Raw genomic sequence first — 19,756 nt, 5'->3', positions numbered from 1 at the left:
GCCTTCGTTAGAAGTGGCCCACTGCAAGGTGTGATATTTTCCAGGGATCTTTAGTTGCCCCAGTATTGGAACTTTCATAGATTCCCATGCTTTGTATCATTCCCCGTCGTCGGAATGGGAGCCTCGGTAAATAGAAAATACCATAGTAGTAAGCACAAAGTGAAAAAATAGGCCTAGGCCTCATCTCATTTTGTAGCTTATCCACCTCTTTTTGTAAAAGAGACCAAAATTCTGCAGTAGCCAATCAGAGCAGCCTCACCCCATAGAACCTTCCTGAGAGAAGCTCAGAGCCTCAGATTTTCTACCGCACGTTGTGCAAGGGAGTCTCCATTGAGCTCTGCTCAGTTTTCTTCAGTTTTCTTGTTATTTCTTCAACTATTTGGATATTTTTCATCATGTCTGAGAGGAAAGCCCTTTTTAGAGCCTGTGCCACCTGCTCCAAAAAGAGGTTGTTTGTCGAGGACAAACACGAGGATTGTATTTACTGCCTGTATCCGGACCATAAACCAACAGGCTGTCCGATTTGCAGGTCCTTCTCAGCAAAGACCTTGAGGGACAGGGAAGGACGTCTCCTCACATGGCTTCAAAAGATGAAGGACCGGAAGGATATTATCTCTTCGGACAGTGAGGGCTCCTCGTCGATGGTGTCGTCCAGGAAATCTCTGAAGAGGGGTAGGTCCCCCCCTTTCTGCTTCAGACGAGTCCCGTCACAAGGCCTTACCAGGGACCTCTGATAGGTCTGACAGGCCTGCTGCCCAAAAATCTCCTCACCACAGTGAAAAGGAGAGGCAGGGTAAGCCTGAGGAACAGCAGTCCTCAAAGAAGGTGAAAAAGTCTTCAACAATCTCTTCACCTCCCTCAGAGAAGGATCGAGGGGTCAAGAAGCCTTCAACTCCTGTTCAGGAGGTCGCTTCAGACAAGAGGCAGAGGTCGTCGACGATTAAACAGTCAGGTACGTCGTCGACGAGTGGTAAAAAGGACAACTCTGGCAAGGTTGCCTCGTCGACGGGCTCGTCGACGACGGCTGTGTCGACGACGCCTACACCGTCGACGGTTTTCAAGGCTCCAGATTCCTGTTCGTCGTCGACGAGAGTGACCATCTCCACGTCGACGACGATGACTGCAAAGCTGGCGTCGACGGCGGTGTCGACGACGAGGACGACTTCGACGACGACGATGTCGACGACGCCGGTTACCATGCTGCTGACGACGAGCTCGTCGACGATTCCACCATCGTCGACGATGAGTTTCACCTCGTCGACGACACAGCCCCCGACGACGAGGACAGTGTCTACGTCTGCACCATCGTCGACGCAGACCCATAAGAGCTTGCCGTCGACGACGGCCTCGTCGACGACGACCTCGTCGACGACGGAATTTCCTGAAAAACATGTTTTTTCGCATAAAAGACGTCAGATAACGCCTGAGATGACGTCTCCTCGCCAGGTTCAGAAATTACCACCTAGCCTACTGTTGGAGGACGACTCTGATGAAGAGACTTTTAGTGAGTTTGGGCAAGCCTATAGCCCATCTGACCTCCAGGTTAAGGTTCAGGATGTTAGCTCTGAGGAAGAGCAGATGGAACGACAGCACTATGTTCCAGAGCAGTATTATACGGAGGAGCGCACTACTACCAGGCACATGCCTTCACAGCAACCTATGCGTCAGGTGCGTGAGGGGATGGTGGCAATACCATCCACTTTAGTTGCGGATTTGCAACTTATGTTACAGGACTACCGACAACGTTTTCCTGCTCCTCCAGAAACACAACAAGTGCGCCCCCCAACACCTCCGCCTCAGACTTTACGACCTGTGGCAGACCATTCTTTACCTCCAAGGGAGCGTGCCACTGCACCGGAAGTGCGCCCACAAGAGGTGGTACAGGTGCAGGATACTGATGATGACCCTGCTTCTTCAGATGCAGACCAACAAGCGGATCCTGATCAAGATCAACAGGCGCCGTGGAATACTACTGATCCTATAGATCCGGACAACACAGATCCAGATAACAATACTTCGCCTCCAGCGGACGTTGGAGGGTTTCATAACCTTATGGACAGGGCATCCAAGAGATTTGGTCTCCCAGTGACCACTGTTCAATCGGATTGCTTCTTGTATGACTTTAAAGAGCCATTCAAAAAATCGGTGAGATCCATACCGATCATTGAGCATGTCTGAGGGCTTGAAGGCAATGCATAATCCGGCCACAGTCCTCCCGGTGCTACCAAGACTGGAAAAGAAGTACAAGGCACCTGATGGCAGTCTGGCATGTTTGCTTGGCCAACCGAAACCGGACTCGGTCATTTCTCAGGCCGCCCAGAGCAAATCTAAGAATCCTTCTACGCCGCCGACTACACCGCCGGATAAGGAGGGCAGGCGCCTAGACAATGTAGGCAAAAGATTTTCAGCTATGGCCAGTCTTCTGGTTAGGGCAGCCAATGCTTTGGCGATTCTGGGACGCTATGATCGGCAAATGTGGTGCGACCTTGCTCCATTTGTAGAAGAGCTGCAGGATTCTTCTAAAGAGGAGGTGAAGAAGATTTTGCTCGAAGGGGAACGAGCTTCCTCAGAAGTCATTGACGTGGCAATGGATATAGCTACCACCGCATTCCGAGCACTTGCTGGCTCGGCGGTTCTGCGACGCCAAGGGTGGTTGAAGGCCACATGGTTCAGGCAGGAGGTGCAGAATAAGATCTTGGATCTACCATACGACGGTGAGATGCTGTTTGGCAAGCACGTCGATGAGGCCCTGCAAGGCATCAAAAAGGACACGGACACAGCTAAATCCTTAGGTACATTGCAGTATCGTAAAGCGCCTTTCAGGGGGGCTAGAGGTAGAGGTTTTTCTTCTTATCGTGGAGGAAATCAAAATCGCTACTCTTCTGGATCACAGTCCAGCCAGACGTATAAGCCTCAATACTCTCAAAGGGGTTCTTTCTCTCGCCAGCAGCCTAAAGGACGTCAGGGGCAGCAAAGGAGAGACAACACCAGGAAACAATAGCGGCCAGGTGGCTCTTTCCACTGTTCCTGTTCCCTCATTCACATCAGTGGGGGGCAGGATTGCCCATTGCCTGAACAACTGGATGATCATTACATCGGATCAGTGGGTCCTACAGATTGTCAGAGAAGGACACACATTGGAGTTTCAAGACCTTCCTCCAACAAGAGCGCCGGATGCCTACCCTCCCAAACATCTCAGGCTCCTTCATCTCGAAGCCCACCAACTTTTCACCAAGGGGGCGGTGGAGCCTGTACCCCTTTCGCAGAAGGGGAAAGGGTTCTATTCCAGGTTCTTCCTGGTTCGAAAGACAAAGGACAAGTGGCGTCCAATTTTAGATCTACGGCAGCTCAACACTTATCTCGTGAAGTTGTCCTTCAGGATGGTCACTCTTCAGGACATCCTTCGTCTACTCAATCCAGGGGATTATATGGCGACCCTAGATTTGGAGGACGCCTACTTCCACGTTCCAATTCATCCAGCTCACAGGCAATATCTTCGATTTACAGTGGGCAAGAGCCACTTTCAATTCAAAGTACTTCCATTTGGTCTCCGGTCCGCCCCGCGGATCTTCACAAAGATTCTGGCTCCGGTGGCAGCTTTTCTCAGGAGGCAAGCTATTCAAGTGTTTCCATACCTGGACGATTGGCTGCTAAAGGCTCCATCTGGTCTAGAAGCGTCCAATGCAGTCCAGATATGCAAAGATCTGTTCGAGCGACTAGGTCTTCGACTCAACAGGGAGAAATCGGTTCTATGCCCATCCAAGTCAGCAAGGTTCCTAGGGGCCATCCTGAACACAGACAGTTGCTTAGCCCTTCCATCGGAGGAACGCCAGACCAAACTAATGTGTTCAGCTCGTCTTCTCTAATCTCGAAAGACACTGACAGTTCGGAGGTACAAATCGCTTCTCGGATCGATTTCATCTTGCATACCTTTAGTTCCGCACTGCAGGCTCAGGATGCGTCCACTACAAGAGCAATTGGACAGACAGTGGCGTCAAGTCACAGGATCCTTCGACGACAAGATTGTCGTTACCAAGGAAATGAGAAAAGCAGGCAGCTGGTGGCTGCTGAAAGACAATCTTTCCAAGGGTTTATCGTTCCGACTTCCACCATCTCCCCTTATTGTAACAACGGATGCTTCCATGGAAGGATGGGGAGCGGTCCTCCAAGAGTTAAAGGTCAGAGGACATTGGAGTCCAGTACAAAGCAAGTTCCATATCAACCTCCTGGAACTTCTCGCTATCCGTTTGGCTCTACAAGCTTTTCTTCCGAGGATTCAGAACCGTGCAGTGCTGGTTCGTACGGACAACACCACAGCCATGCACTACGTAAACAAACAAGGTGGAACAAGATCCTCCACCCTCTCCAAGGAAGCCCAGACACTGTGGAATTGGTTAATTCAGAACAATGTCGCCCTCTCGGCGGAACATCTAGCGGGGACACTCAATGTCAGGGCGGACGCTTTGAGTCGTCAGAGAACAGTCTCTCACGAGTGGGAACTGGATCAAACCGTTCTGGAGGAACTCTTTGCACGATGGGGGACACCATCCATCGACCTGTTTGCGACTCCCCAGAACGCCAAATGCCTGTCCTTCGCAAGCAGGGTTCGCCATCGGGAATCCTTGGGGAATGCGCTTTTGATTGCCTTGTCAGGCGCCTTTGTTTACGCCTTTCCTCCCATTCCACTGATTCCGAAGTTGATCAGCAAACTCAAGGTGGAACCGTGCAAGATGATTCTGATCGCTCCAGCATGGCCCAGACAAGTTTGGTACTCGGAACTTCTTCTCCTCTCCCAGGACCAGCCAGTTCTCCTGCATCCTGTTCCAACTTTGCTAACAATGTCTCACGGTCAGGTTCTACATCCGGACCTGAAGTCACTGCGATTGACAGCGTGGCTCCTGAGTTCAGAGAGTTCCAGGGTTTAGATCTCTCAAGTGAATGTAGGGACATTCTGGCTCAGGCTCGAGCCCCTAGTACCAACAAGACCTATCGCGCTAAATGGAAGAGATTCTGTGTTTGGTGCCAGAAGGAAGGTTTACACCCATATACTTCTTCTCCGCACAAACTCTTGCCTTACATACTTTCACTGGCGAAATCTGGATTGGCTCCCTCTTCTGTAAAAGTCCATCTGGCAGCCATCTCTAGATTCAGACGTTCATCTTCAGGTCCTTCCCTATGGTCAGCGAGGATTGTCAAACAGTTCCTGAAGGGTTTATTCAGGGTTTTTCCTCCGGTCCGGCCGCCACCTCCGGCCTGGCATTTGAATCTAGTTTTGTCATCTCTCATGAAAGCCCCTTTTGAACCTGTTCATAAGTCTGACCTTAAGTTTCTTTCCTGGAAACTGGCTCTTCTCTTGGCCCTGACATCGGCTCGCAGAGTAAGTGAGCTCCAAGCTTTCACGATTGAGGAACCATTTCTCCAGTTTAAGAATAATGTGCTGATTCTACGGACGAATCCTAAGTTTATCCCGAAGGTACCTTCGGAATTCCACCTAAATGAGCCGGTGGTCTTGAAACCATTCTATCCAAAGCCTTCTACACCCGCGGAAAGAACTTTGCACTCTCTGGACATTCACAGATGCCTGAAATTCTACCTGGAGCGAACGAAGCAGTTCAGAAAATCTTCACAGCTCTTTGTTTCCTTCAGTGCTCCACGCAAAGGTTGTCCAGTTTCTAAAGCTTGTATTTCCCGTTGGATTTCCAGTGCTATACAATTTTGTCACCAGGGGGCTGGGAAACCTCTGCAGCGAGCAGTTCGTGCTCACTCTACCAGATCAATGGCTTCATCTGCGGCTTTGTTCGCAGGAGTCCCTATCAAGGACATTTGCAGGGCGGCAACGTGGAGCAGTGTCCACACCTTCACCCGCCACTACTGTTTGGATTCTTCTGTGAAGGAGGATGCAGCAGTGGGCCAAGCAGTTCTGAGGAATCTTTTCCAATAAGTCGGTGAGCTTTCCTTTCTATCCCGCCTTCCTATTGCATATTTTGTGTAACTGCATTATTGTCATATTTTATGATCCTATGTGTTCTGCTGTTCTTATCAGAGATGTGTAACATTTTCAGATTCATATATGGCAAAATATGCTTTTCTGTTTACTGCTGGTTACTCTGATACAAAGCATGGGAATCTATGAAAGTTCCAATACTGGGGCAAGAAAACAAGTTACTTACCTGTAACTTTGGTTCCCCAGTATTGGTAACTTTCATAGATTCCCATGCGCCCACCCACCTCCCCTGGGAAAGCTCAGTCTTCTGGTCTTGGTGGATAGCTGTTCACAACGGCTACGAAAATCTGAGGCTCTGAGCTTCTCTCAGGAAGGTTCTATGGGGTGAGGCTGCTCTGATTGGCTACTGCAGAATTTTGGTCTCTTTTACAAAAAGAGGTGGATAAGCTACAAAATGAGATGAGGCCTAGGCCTATTTTTTCACTTTGTGCTTACTACTATGGTATTTTCTATTTACCGAGGCTCCCATTCCGACGACGGGGAATGATACAAAGCATGGGAATCTATGAAAGTTACCAATACTGGGGAACCAAAGTTACAGGTAAGTAACTTGTTTTCTTATCATGTATGATAAATGGCACAAATTACACATTTTACACCAAAAAAAGGAAATAACATGTTGGTTTCGGTACTTAATACACTCAAATCTGCATAGCCCCGGTATTTGAAGGGCTTCATTCGCATATTAAATCCCAGTAGATTTGACCAGCTGACATTTATTGGGGTATATGCATCTTTATCATCGGGTGTGATAACATTTGCGTAACTTGTAATTCTGATCGTTGCATAAACAGCTGCTTGCAAAGGGTTCGGCAACAGCGGGACGCTCGTCATGAGGGCCAAGTGTTTAGCAATTAACGACCCCCTTAAAGCAGTGTGCTGTATTATTGCGTCTCTTGTGTTTATGCCCCATGGTGACATCTTTCTTTTCTTTCTGTGCAGTATGGGAAGGCGTTGTATGATAACTATAAACAAGCTGCACAGAGGGCGGCCACGGCCACGCGATGGGCGAACCTGAGCAACTTGGACCCAGCAAACACTGCCGCAGGTAACTAAACCCCACCACAGACAGGGCCTGCCCCGCTGGGTGAACTGTCTGCCCTACAGTTGGAACTCCAGGCACGGTAAACTTAGAAGAATATTAATGCAAAGCGAGCGACATTTAGAGAGTACAGCAAAATGAATGTGTTCTTTATTGATTTGATTTTCAATCCTTGACTCATAAGAAACTGACTAAATGGAATCTCAATCCCAGCAGCGGCATTGATACCTGAATAGGGACAAAGAACCCCCACTCATTTGTAATCAGGATATTGCAAGCTCAGGAGAAGTCTGTGACTGGGACTTCAATTAAAAACACTTGCACTTGTCACAGCTTTTCAGGCACACTGCCAGTGGCGGCTGGCATCTACGGGGAGGTGAGGGGCAGGCGAGCATATAAAATGAAATAAAATAAAATAAATAAATAAAACCCTTCCCTTACTGAACAGGAACTCCTCGCTGTGGACTTCCTCATCGCTACTGCAGCCCGGCCAAAAGGAAACTCTTGACCAATCAGGGCACTAATCTCACCAGCACGAGACCATCACTCTGAATGGAGGGTGCGGCCTCACTCGACACTCCGCAGTGCTCTGGAGGCATGCACATGCTCTAAATTAGCCGTCTAAGACTGTCTTAATATAGCTGGGTTAGAGATTTTTAAAGTGCGCATGTGTGGCTGGCCGTAGCAAGACGGCCAGAAAAAAACAAACATACACACTTTAAACAGTGCATACACAGCCCGCCCTCCTCCCTGCTGCTGTCACGCAGCAGCGGTCCGCCCTTGTCCTGACACTCAGTTCAGGACGGGGGATGAAAAATAAAATTATAATCAATTACCATTTTATTTTTCATCTTGGATGCTTCTAAGTGGGGCAACCCTCCTCCGCTCCAACGGAGTAGCCACCCCTGCGCACTGCTGCAAATGTCATGTGACATCACCTATTTAATAAATACGAAGTTAAACTCAGGGCACAATCCGCATTAGAGAAAGTTGCACTTTTTTTCGTCTACACAGGGAAATCATTTTCCTCATGGACAATCCTGTTCCCCTCCACCCAAACAAAGATTGGAGGTGTCTTTCCAGTCTTGGAAGGAAACTTACTCCAGCCATTTGCTGCAGTACGTCTCTGACCATGTCCAGGGTTGGCAGAGGTTGGAGAGGCATTTCTGAATTCCATGACACTCACAAGTAATTGGCTATTTACAAATCTCAAACCAAACCATGCTATTGTCCGTATACGCACTGCTCCTTGCATGGGATATACTAATGCGCAACTGTATGCAGTCGTGACCTATAATTACATAGGAGTAAAACCATGTATACCTAAAAGATATCCTTTTGTGGATAGCTGCCAGGCAAAAATGAAGCTCATTGGGAGCAACCTGTTAGTGTGGTCTATATTTGCCTCCAAGTCAAGTTAATTTCATGATTTGGAACTCCTGGGGGGTCCACATAAAACAAGATACAGATAATACAGATAATACAAAATAGGCAGCATAAACTTAGTATTATAAAACAGGTTATGTATGACCTGCGATACCATTAATTAAATAGTAAGAAAACGAAATTGAGCTGAATCATTCAATACAATTTTAAAAAACATTAAAAATAGTTAAAACTTGTGCACAGAACATTTAATTTGGTGGATTGAACAATAAATGCATAGCTTTAGCAGTTCTACGGGCACAACATTTTAAAAACAGGTGTCTCAACAGCTTAAGATGATATTACAACATAGCTGGACAAATAAACAGAACCTGCTTAAATTCCTGGACTCCTTGTTACGTAAGGCTTCTTTAGGATACTATTAGCATGAACACGATTTCAAAACATAGTTAACCAATGCCTTGATGTTAAATCAGTTAAGACCCTAGCTTCGAAGCCTGTGTTGTGCCTGGTGGAGTTCTGCAGCCTACGATGGGTTTCTACAGACCCAAGGGAGGTCTGGGAAGACAGGTGGGGCTCCTGCCCACCTTCCCTTTCTGACACACGTCTCTGAAGGCGAATATATATTACTTCAATGGGAGGGATTGCAATATTGCACGGGTTACCAAATTTATAACTAAGTATATGTCGGGCCCAAGAGTACCATGAAGAACATCATATACACAAAAAAAATTCTTTAAAAATTTCATGCACTTATTTGTAAAGTGTTAAAATTAATAATAACACAATTTTGTATAAAAACCAAATACACATTCGTTTTTGCAGAAAGTCAACACTGTATAAAAATCTTTCAATAATTAAAAAATGCTATTTTAGCATTGTTTACACAAACATAGAAAACATCATATTTATTAATCAATAGATTGTTATATGAACAAACTGTCACAGCGGCGTTTCGGTGCCTCTTTTGATCTTGCACCTTCTTCAGGACTTGTTCACTGTTTTAACATATCTATAAAAACATATCACAGTACATTTCATTAGGTCCCATCCTCTTTAGACAACAATTGCACTTTGAATTCTAAACATATTAACTTATCCCAAAGTATTTGGAAAAGCTAATTAAAACCATTGCAATACAAGCTTCAAAATAAAACAATATGTCAGAAAATGTTAGGTTACCTCTATGTACAAAGAGAAAAAAGAAATAATATATCACCACTCACAGTTTTTATAGATATGTTAAAACAGTGAACAAGTCCTGAAGAAGGTGCAAGATCAAAAGAGGCACAGAAATGCCGCGTCAACAGTTTATTCCTATAACAATCTATTGATTAATAAATATGATGTTTTGTATGTTTGTGTAAACAATGCTAAAATAGCATTTTTTAATTATTGAAAGATTTTTATACAGTGTTGACTTTCTGCAAAAACAAATGTGTATTTGGTTTTTATACAAAATTGTGTTATTATTAATTTTAAAACTTTACAAATAAATGAATGAAATTTTTAAAGAATTGTTTTTGTGTATATGATGTTCTTCATGGTACTCTTGGGCCCGACATATACTTAGTTGTAAATTTGGTAACCCGTGCAATATTGCAATCCCTCCCATTGAAGTAATATATATTCGCCTGCAGAGACGTGTGTCAGAAAGGGAAGGTGGGCAGGAGCCCCACCTGTCTTCCCAGACCTCCCTTGGGTCTGTAGAAACCCATCGTAGGCTGCAGAACTCCACCAGGCACAACACAGGCTTCGAAGCTAGGGTCTTAACTGATTTAACATCAGGGCATTGGTTAACTATGTTTTGAAATCGTGTTCATGCTAATAGTATCCTAAAGAAGCCTTACGTAACAAGGACAAACTTGATATCATTTTTTACATACATAACAATATTACAGATAGGATAAAAATATTAAGAACATGGATTATACATGCTTTTTACTCCTTTTAAATGATGAATTCACTTGTTTAATGATTTACAAGTATATCTCCTCTGCAGTTCGCCTCCGTAACATTGTTATAAAATGAATGTTTACGTATTAATTATGTTGGTTAAAGTGTAACATGCTAATTCTTATGAAATAATGTTTTTAATGTGTTCTTTAATGGCTGTTTTTAGTCCGAATAAAGATCTTTGACTGACTGACATGCTTTTGGAGCATTTTGGTGGCTTCCCAGAACTTTTGACTTGTTGTGTGGCGATGGAAATATTCGAGTAAGCCCTGAAGTTATAGAATGGGAGATTAATGTAGATACTGGCATCTGACAACAACATTTTTTTACTTTTGAAAAAAAATCATTATATTGAATGATTCACTTAAGAAACTCACAAGTGAGGCTTATAATTTTCACTATTCTCTTTTGAGTTGCAGACAATCCTTAATTTGTAGAAAGAAAGAAATAAAAAAGTAAATACATTAAAATAGGTGCTGGCACTTACCGTTTTCTTAGAGGGCACCACCGACTCTACCACCACTGGCGTGGTCCACTTTTACCATTGGAGCATGCCTTGAATTCATAGAGACCTGTAGATTGACTAAAGCAATACTTTGGTTGTGGCGATTTCAGGGCATCAATTGCAATCAGCAACAACCTATGTACTGTTTCGGTCACATTATATGGAGGTTCCTAACAGTGCTTGATTTGTAAACAAATAAGTGCGAGGCCCTCAACAGACGGCCACTGCAGCTTGCACCACCCATTGCTCCAGCCAGCTCTGCTCATGACAATACCATTACAACTCCAAAAAGTGTGATTATTCAGACTATTCCAGGCACTCAAAGCCTTAAGAATTACATGAGCACTGGTAATAGTTATGTAGTGTATCTTGACTTAATAAGCATCTGTTGTGCTCATCTCTAAATTAGACAGTCAGCGCCACCACGTTACAGACTGTCATAAGTACCAGGGTTAACAATTGAGTGCCTGTGCTGAGCACCGGAAACCACCAGCTCAAATGAACCACTGGTTGCTACCAATGCTTAACACTTCATGCCTGGGATTATATATTTTTTTATTTTTTTTTGGTGTAAGATGTTTATTGCACTTTCCATAGTAAAACAAATACATTCAATTCGCCTACAACCGCAACGGGCCGGCTACATTTACACATAACAGATAAAGATGGCGTTAGTTGTACACAGCCCATCAGCCGACATCCAGCGGACCGGCGGCGTGTTATCGGAAAAACCTCAGATATGTCGGTCAGTGCTATACTCACTTACAAGTTTGTCAGTATTCTTACTTTTTCACATTTTCTGCTTAAAGGAACTAAACATAACAATATACTACCCAACTTGTATTTATCCTCTAGCTACAAGCACTCTGCATCACAGCATCCTCCCTCCTCAGTACCATTGTACCGCACAGTTGTCCGCTTTATGCCTTTATGCGCAGATTGAAACGTTACCCAGTGTCCGCTTCCGAATCTGTCGTGCCATGTTCTAGCAAATAGGCACGCAGGAACCCCCAATAGTCTTTGGGCCTAGACCTGACCGGCAACTCCTCCTCGTATGTGTTGAGCGTGTCCCGACAATATATCATATCCTCAAGCCAGTGCTTTACCTTCGGGCCCCTCCTGCTGTTCCAGTGGAGGGATACCCTTCTTTTGGCCAACAATAGTGCAACAGCACAGAATTTGCGTTTCAGAGCCCTTAGTTGTGGAACAATACCCAACAGACATACTTTTGCCTCACACATCATGGAAACTCCGAGCATTTCATTCAGAACTTGTATGACCTGTTCCCAGTACCCCGCCACTTTACGACAGAGCCACGCTAGATGCATGAAGTCTGCATCTTCTTGTTTACACCGGCAACATTGTGAGTCCTCCCTCAAGCCGTATTTATGCAGTCGTTGAGGTGTATAGTACACCTGATGTAAGTACTTATAATGAATGATTTTTAAGTTACCGTTCGGTGTCAACATACCAGTAAGCATGCAAGAGGCAGCCCATTCTTCATCAGTCAGAGGTTCATCCAACCCAGCACTCCATTTGTCCTTAGCTTTGTTTGTATTTCCCCCCACCGCTTTGGATACTAGGTGTGATGCCGTGGGCGTAGTGAGGAGCAGCTGTAAGGGTTCAAGTGTTTTTGGCTCTTCTGGGTGTGTAGGATAGTGTTCCCGAAGTGCCCTTTGCAGCCTGTAGTAGTTAAAACTGAAAAGTGGGGATGGGTTGCTAATGTACCGCAATTTGTCCAGGGTCTGAAATTCACCATTCACATACAAGTCACTGAATGTGTCTATACCAGCCCGTTTCAACAGATCCATGCCAACTTGCTCCTGTGTAACCGAAATGGCCGGGTGGTGTGCTAGTGGAAGTGTAGTTGCGTAGAGTGGTAGACTGTCTGCCGCCTTTCCCATCAATCTCCACGCCTCCGTGGTAGTGTTAACTGGATTGATGTCCTGGTCATGTAACCTAGGGCGTTTATGTGTTAGTATGCTAGCCAGTGGGATCGGGTTGGCATCGCCCGCTTCCACAGCCACATGTGTCAAAAAGGGTATGTCGAGTCACAAAACAGCTGCAAGAGAAGCTCGACGATCAGGAAGGGCGTTCCCGGAGAAACAACGTCCGCATCCTGGGCCTGCCGGAATCGGAAGGTAAGGCCGCGATGGACTTGTACATTGAAGACCTAATCAAAACCCAACTGAAACCTAAAGGCCTCTCCCACTTCTTTTCTGTGGAGCGGGCACACAGGGTTCCGGGTGGAGCGGCTAAGCCGGGGGCTACCCCGCGACCAGTACTAGCTAGACTGTTCAACTTTCGCGACAGGGACGCAATTCTGCAAGCAGCAAGGGTCTCTCCACCTATAAAGATTCAGAACTCGACTTTGGCCTTTTTCCCGGACTACACGGCGGAGGTGGCTAGGCGAAGGAAATCGTTCACGGAAGTGAAGAAGGCGTTGCGAGACAAGGGTCTACCATACTCTATGCTATTCCCCGCCAAATTGCGCATAGTGGCTGAAGGAAAGACATGGTTCTTCGACACACCAGAAGTAGCTAGGGAATGGCTTGATGGATGGAGGCAGGTGGGGCAGCCCCAGCGCCCGCACAGGGAAAGGCAACACCAACGCAACGGAGAGACGGCAGTTCATCAATCCAACAGCCCTACGACTGGGGAACATGCAACGGAACTAGAATCGGATCTTGAAAGGGACCCACTAGACTCTGGACAACCTGTACGGGGCTGAACTGAACGGACTGCAGGTGGAACAATATATTTGTAGCCCTTGGGGACTCGATGCCGGTGGAGCTGAGTAGGGCGGGCATTGGCCGGTGACGAGGGGGGTCTCACCAACCCCACAAGCAAGTAAGATGAGCGGGGATGGGACAAAGCACTCTGCAAAGTTGGGGAAGCGGGCGGGAGTTCGTCCGTGGAGCAGGGTAGCAGGGAGGGGGGACGGGATTGAAGTTTTCTTGTTTGAAGTTATGTTCTTGTTCATAGTCATCATGCAGCACTCACACTGTATCATTGCCTCGATTGTCGCCATTTTCCTCCACGGGTTAGCACATGGCACTACCTGTGTTCATACTAGAGACGCACTTAATGCGAAGCTCCCGCACCGAATCCATGGACAGGTCGCCTCGCAACACGCCTGCTGAAGGTTCCCCTGTAGGCATGGGAGTTCCCCCATTGCGCATGCTAACCTGGAATGTCAGGGGCCTAGGGGACAAAATAAAAAGGGGCTTAGTATTACAGGCCATCAAGAGACAAAGCCCGGACTTAGTCCTTCTACAGGAAACCCCCCTTGCAGGTTCCACTTGTAAAGCTCTTAATAGACGTGGCTACTCAATGGCGATACATGCTGAGTTCACCACTGGTTCCAGGGGGACAGGAATACTGGTAAAGAAATCATCTCCCTTTATCATAACACACCGAGTGGCGGATGATCAGGGTCGCTTTGCGGCACTACATGGCCAGTGGGAGGGCAGAACCCTTAATATAGTGTCGGTGTATATCCCCCCCGGCGCTCCACTCTGTGGCACTACCTGCCCTTAGCAATCTCCTTCTTAACCTTCCTGAGGGGGATACAATCATTGGGGGAGACTTTAACGCAATCATGGATCCACTGGTAGACACCCTTCCTACTAGAGCCCACTCACGTGGCACGAATTCACTCTCAGATTTTGTGGAGGCCCTGGGCATAATAGACATCTGGCGGCACCTACATACAGGGGACGCTCAATACACCTACTACTCTGCCGTACATAACAGCCTATCACGTATAGATTATTTTCTAGCCCTGGGGTTGGGACTGGGAATGGTGGATAAAGTGGACATTCTACCCAGGGGCATTTCTGATCATTCCCCCATTGCTCTATCACTTACCACCAGAGAAAGAAAATGTGCTAGGCTCTACCCAATCTACCCGAATCTCTTGAAAGTCCCGAAGATTCGGAAAAAGCTCAAACTAACGACAACACAATACTTTACAGAAAACACGGGAACAGTGACATCACCGTCAGTTTTATGGGAAGCGTATAAAACAGTCCTCCGGGGGGCGGCCATATCCGCAATAACAGGGCATAAACGAGACTCCCGTAAGGAGCTTACGGAATTGGAACTAGCACTCCATGCGGCCAATACTGCGCACATGTCAGACCCCTCCCCGGCCGCAACGCACACACTTCTGATACGACAACAGCAGTACCAGGCCCACCTTAGGACGACAGAAAAGGGTTACATTGCAGACACTAAGTGCAGAATATATGACGTGGGCGACAAAGCGGGTAAAATGCTGGCATGGTTGGACAAGAGGGAGAATGGAACGAAAGGCATTCCAACACTGCACACGGAGGAAGGGCAGACGCTGACACATCCAGAGGAAATAGTATGCGCCTTGGCTCGGCATTATCGAACAGTATACACTCCAGACCATATAGTCACAAAACAAATGGCGGCAGCAACACTGACGGGCATAGCAGTCCCCAGCATTACACAGGAAGACATGCTAGCCCTGGAGGTAGACCCGACAGAAGACGAGATTCAGCTGGCGATCCAGGCTTTACAATCTGGTAAGGCCCTGGGTCCAAATGGGATACCTGTGGAATGGTACAAGTCAATGGCGCCAGAACTCAGTGCCCCATTGTTGAACATGTATCTAGAAAGCAGGGACAGAATGGAACTGCCACTGGACCAACACACGGCCACGATTGTCGCAATACCCAAGCCGGGGAAACCCCCGACTGACAGGGCCTCATATCGCCCGATATCGTTGCTTAATATCGAAGCGAAGATATTGGCTAAGCTTCTGGCCACCCGTCTGCAACCGCACCTAAGTACTCTAATCCACCCTGCACAGTCAGGCTTTATGCCTCACAGAAGCACGGCGCTGAATCTCCGGAGAATACATGGAGTGTTGGCCCGTGCACACCTCCTCTCAGAAAGGGCTGTGATCCTCTCCCTCGACGCTAAAATGGCGTTCGACCTAGTGGAATGGGAGTACCTCTTCATGGTGTTGGAATGTATGGGATTTGGGCCAAAATACATAGCGTGGGTACGACTACTCTATACCAAGCCGGTCGCACAAGTAGTAGCCAATGGCCACATTTCACCGAGGTTCCACTTGGGCAGGGGCACCAGACAGGGTTGTCCCTTGTCGCCCTTGCTCTTTGCATTGGTACTAGAGCCCCTGGCGATTCAAATCAGGGCTACTCCCCTCTTTGCAGGTATCAAGTTGGAAGGAGGATGGGAGGACAAAGTCTCGCTATACGCCGACGACATGCTAGTCTACATGACGGCAACTGACGAAGGCATCCCAGCCCTGCTAGAACTTTGTAATGCACACGGATACTCGTCGGGTTACACCCTGAATTGGTCAAAATCAGTTGTATACGTACTGAAAGGCCCGGCACCGAGACTGAGGGCTGATTGCCCCCTGACCATATCTACGACCTCCTTTAAATACCTGGGTATTATCATCACGCGGGCAGATACAGACTTCCTTGCCAGTAACCTAAAGCCACCTATAGATCGCCTACGGGCAGACGTCAAGCACTGGGCGGCCCTACCCCTGACTCTCCTGGGAAGGGCGGCGCTGTACAAAATGATGGCACTCCTGAGGCTCCTCTATGTCTTGGAAAACACACCACATCTGGTACCATCAAGATATTTCAGGCAGATCGTGGCGCTAGTCACCACGTTGCTCTGGGGTACGGGCCCACCTCGTATAGCGTACGACAAACTGGTTAAAAGCTGGTACGAGGGAGGAATAGCACTCCCCAACATTCAGCTGTATTACTGGGCGGCCCAGCTTAAAGTAATAAACTACTGGATCCACACCCCGAGAGAAGACCCGGCCTATCGAGCAGATTGGGCACAACTTGGGGCGGAATGCATGTTCTCAGTACTTTATAATAAACAACAACTTAAAAATCTAATCGGTCCAACCAAACACACAGCGACCCTATGGCACATAGCGCAGGCTCGCCTAGGATGGGCAGGAAAAATCACTAGAATGACACCGTTATGGGACGCGAAATCTTTAGGTAATCTCAGGGGATGTAAGGGCTTTGAGCGTTGGGACTCCATAGGCATCTCCACGGTGGGGGACCTTTGGGACAAGGATACAGTAATACCGTTTCCACAACTACAACAGCAGTATCACCTCGGACCCACAGAAACATTCCGTTATGTCCAAATTAGACATGCACTACTGGGTGCGATTCCAGTAAATACTACTCTGCCAGAATCCTCCCCGCTAGAAGATAGGCTTCTAACAGACTTCATGATCCAAAGCGCGACCTCACTCACATATAAAAAACTGATCAATAATTTGAAGGACCCCACGCTGAAACTCAAAGAAAGGTGGGAGGAGGAAATAGGAGAGGTAGATGAAAATGAGTGGAATGAGGCGCTGGCCTCCCCGAGAGAGGCAGGAATCTCGAGCAGGTTCAGATTGGTACAACTGAAAATTTTACACCGCATATACTACACCAGGACACTACTCCACAAGATACAGAGAGCGCCACATCCCTTTTGCTTGAGAGGCTGCGGGGAGGAGGGGACATTATTTCACACCCTATGGGAATGCCCACACATACGTGAATTCTGGACGAAGATAATGCGCACAATCTCACAGGCACCTAACATCTCCGTACTGCCGGAACCTCGCAAATGCCTCCTAAGCATCTGGGACCCCAATGACCTAGGCCGATATGAACTGATCTGGGCTACACTGGCCATGGCAGTGGCCAAGCGAGATATAGCGCAAAGATGGGGCACACCAGAACTACCCACAGCGAATAGATGGGCTAAAGGTATGGACATCCTGATGATCACAGAGAGGGCAGTTTACACCCTACGCGCGGCACCGCGCAAGTGGAACAAGATATGGCTAGCATGGAATGTGTATAGGGGTGAGATCTGTGACCCGCTGCCAGAAGGGGATGACCTGGGCTCGGAAGGGGAGGAGGAGTGAAAGAGTGGAATAGAGGGCCTACCATTCTCGGGATAAACGCACAAAAGGGTAGTGTCTTGACTAGACTATGTAACAGTGCAAGCACTAAGGAAATGGCTGCTAGAAGAGGCGATTGGAACTGTATCGGCAATGATGACACCGGTTGGGGGGGGGGGGGGAATGTTTACTTACTATGTAATATTATAGAAATGTTCTTATTGACTAACAGGAAGAAGGTAATAATTAACCAATGTACTACATATGACTACAATATGCGAAAATGTACTTAGGAATGTTCACGGGAACGTTACAATTTGACACCGTGAAATTGTAAATGTAATTTTGATATGTGACTAGTACTCCTTCTTATCAATAAAGTTTAAAAAAAAAAAAAAAAAGGGTATGTCGTGGTACCAGTAGTGTGCGAATTGCGCCTGTGCGCATAAGTAGTAAAGATAGAAGTCTGGAACCTTGAAACCCCCCCTAGCATATGGCAGTGTCATGGTGCGCAGTTCCATCCTCGCCTGTTTTCCCGCCCAAAGCAAAGTAAGGACCAGCGTATTGATACTTCTGAATACTGCAGCTGGAGGTCTTATCGGGATATTGTTGAATAAATATAGGAACTTTGGCAGAAGTACCATTTTGACGATCGCGGCCCTGTCTGCCAGGGATAGGGGAAGTCTATTCCATCTCTTAATTTTATCTTCAAGGGACGTTATGGCTCTTCCGTAATTAGTCCGGATAACCAATTCAGGATCCCTATGAAACCATATTCCTAAATACTTTGTTGGTTCTTCCTGCCATTCCAGCGCGTAGTCCAAGTGCGTCGGGCGCGTGCTGTCCGTCAGTGACAAGACAAGGGATTTATCCCAATTGATCTGCAACCCGGATTGTTGACCAAATTTTATGTATTCCCTTAAAAGCGGATTTAAGTGCTGTTCTGGATTCTTAACATACAACACCATGTCATCCGCATAGAGCGAGATGTCTATGGGATGTGTAGGCATTTGTAGTGCAGAGTAGTGGTGGTGTTGCGGGATTTTACAGGCTAGCGGCTCCAAAATTAACGCAAATAGCATCGGCGAGAGTGGGCAACCCTGCATGGTTCCCCGGCATATCTGAATGGGTTCCGAAATGTACCTGTTCACTCTAATGCGTGCTGTTAAGTTTGTGTACAACATTGATATCCATCCCAGAAATATAGGGGGAAATCCCATGCGCACCAGAACTGCTTGAATGAAGGCCCAGCCAATAGTATTGAACGCCTTAGCAGCGTCAAGTAGCACTGCCACAGCCTTCGTCTCAGGAGCTAGATAATGTGCCAATGCAAACAATGTGCGGGTGTTATGGGTGGTGGCCCTATCAGGGATGAATCCAGATTGATCAGGTCTTATTAGTAGGGGCATAAGCGGTTTCAGCCTATCGGCCAGCAGACTAGCTATGATTTCTGTATCTACATTCAATAGGGAAAGGGGGCGATATGAATCGCATTTGTCTTCCTCCTTGCCCGGCTTTAAAAGCGTAATGAGCAAGGCTTCCCTCAAAGATGCTGGCAGCGTCTGGGCCTCATGTGCTGCCCCATACAGCCGCACCAAGTGCGGGGCGAGCAAGTCTGCATACATTTTATAAAATTCTGTTACGAAGCCATCAGGCCCCGGCGCCTTGCTATTAGGTAAACGCTTAATGGTGTCTGTTACTTCTTCCACTGTTATAGGGCGCTCTAAGTATTTCCTATGCCCATCCGCTAGCCATGCTATCACCACATCCTCCATATATGCTAGTAAATCTGCCTATGAGGGTGACGGGCGCGCCTTGTAAAGCGTGCCATATGTAGTCATAAATTCTTTCATTATCCCCTTTACATCACTAATCACCTCTCCAGTTTGAGTACAAATGGACGTTATATTCTGTGGCGTTTTCCCT

General features: G+C 47.0%; 1 protein-coding gene across 2 annotated transcripts in view; it reads left to right on the top strand.

The window, feature by feature from the left end:
• The window catches only part of APBB1IP (amyloid beta precursor protein binding family B member 1 interacting protein), an 880,024-nt gene that overhangs the window by 775,387 nt on the left and 84,881 nt on the right, over positions 1-19,756 (top strand). For both annotated transcript variants that reach the window (XM_086941655.1, XM_086941656.1), the window contains one exon: positions 6,947-7,052. In XM_086941655.1, coding sequence (XP_086797781.1) covers positions 6,947-7,052 — 106 coding nt within the window. The remainder of the gene's footprint in view (positions 1-6,946; positions 7,053-19,756) is intronic.

Source organism: Lissotriton vulgaris, chromosome 10, assembly GCF_964263255.1.
Source record: "Lissotriton vulgaris chromosome 10, aLisVul1.2, whole genome shotgun sequence".
NCBI classification, from domain to species: domain Eukaryota; kingdom Metazoa; phylum Chordata; class Amphibia; order Caudata; family Salamandridae; genus Lissotriton; species Lissotriton vulgaris.
Note: the sequence above shows the minus strand (reverse complement) of the source record. Positions and strands in the feature narration are given on the sequence as shown.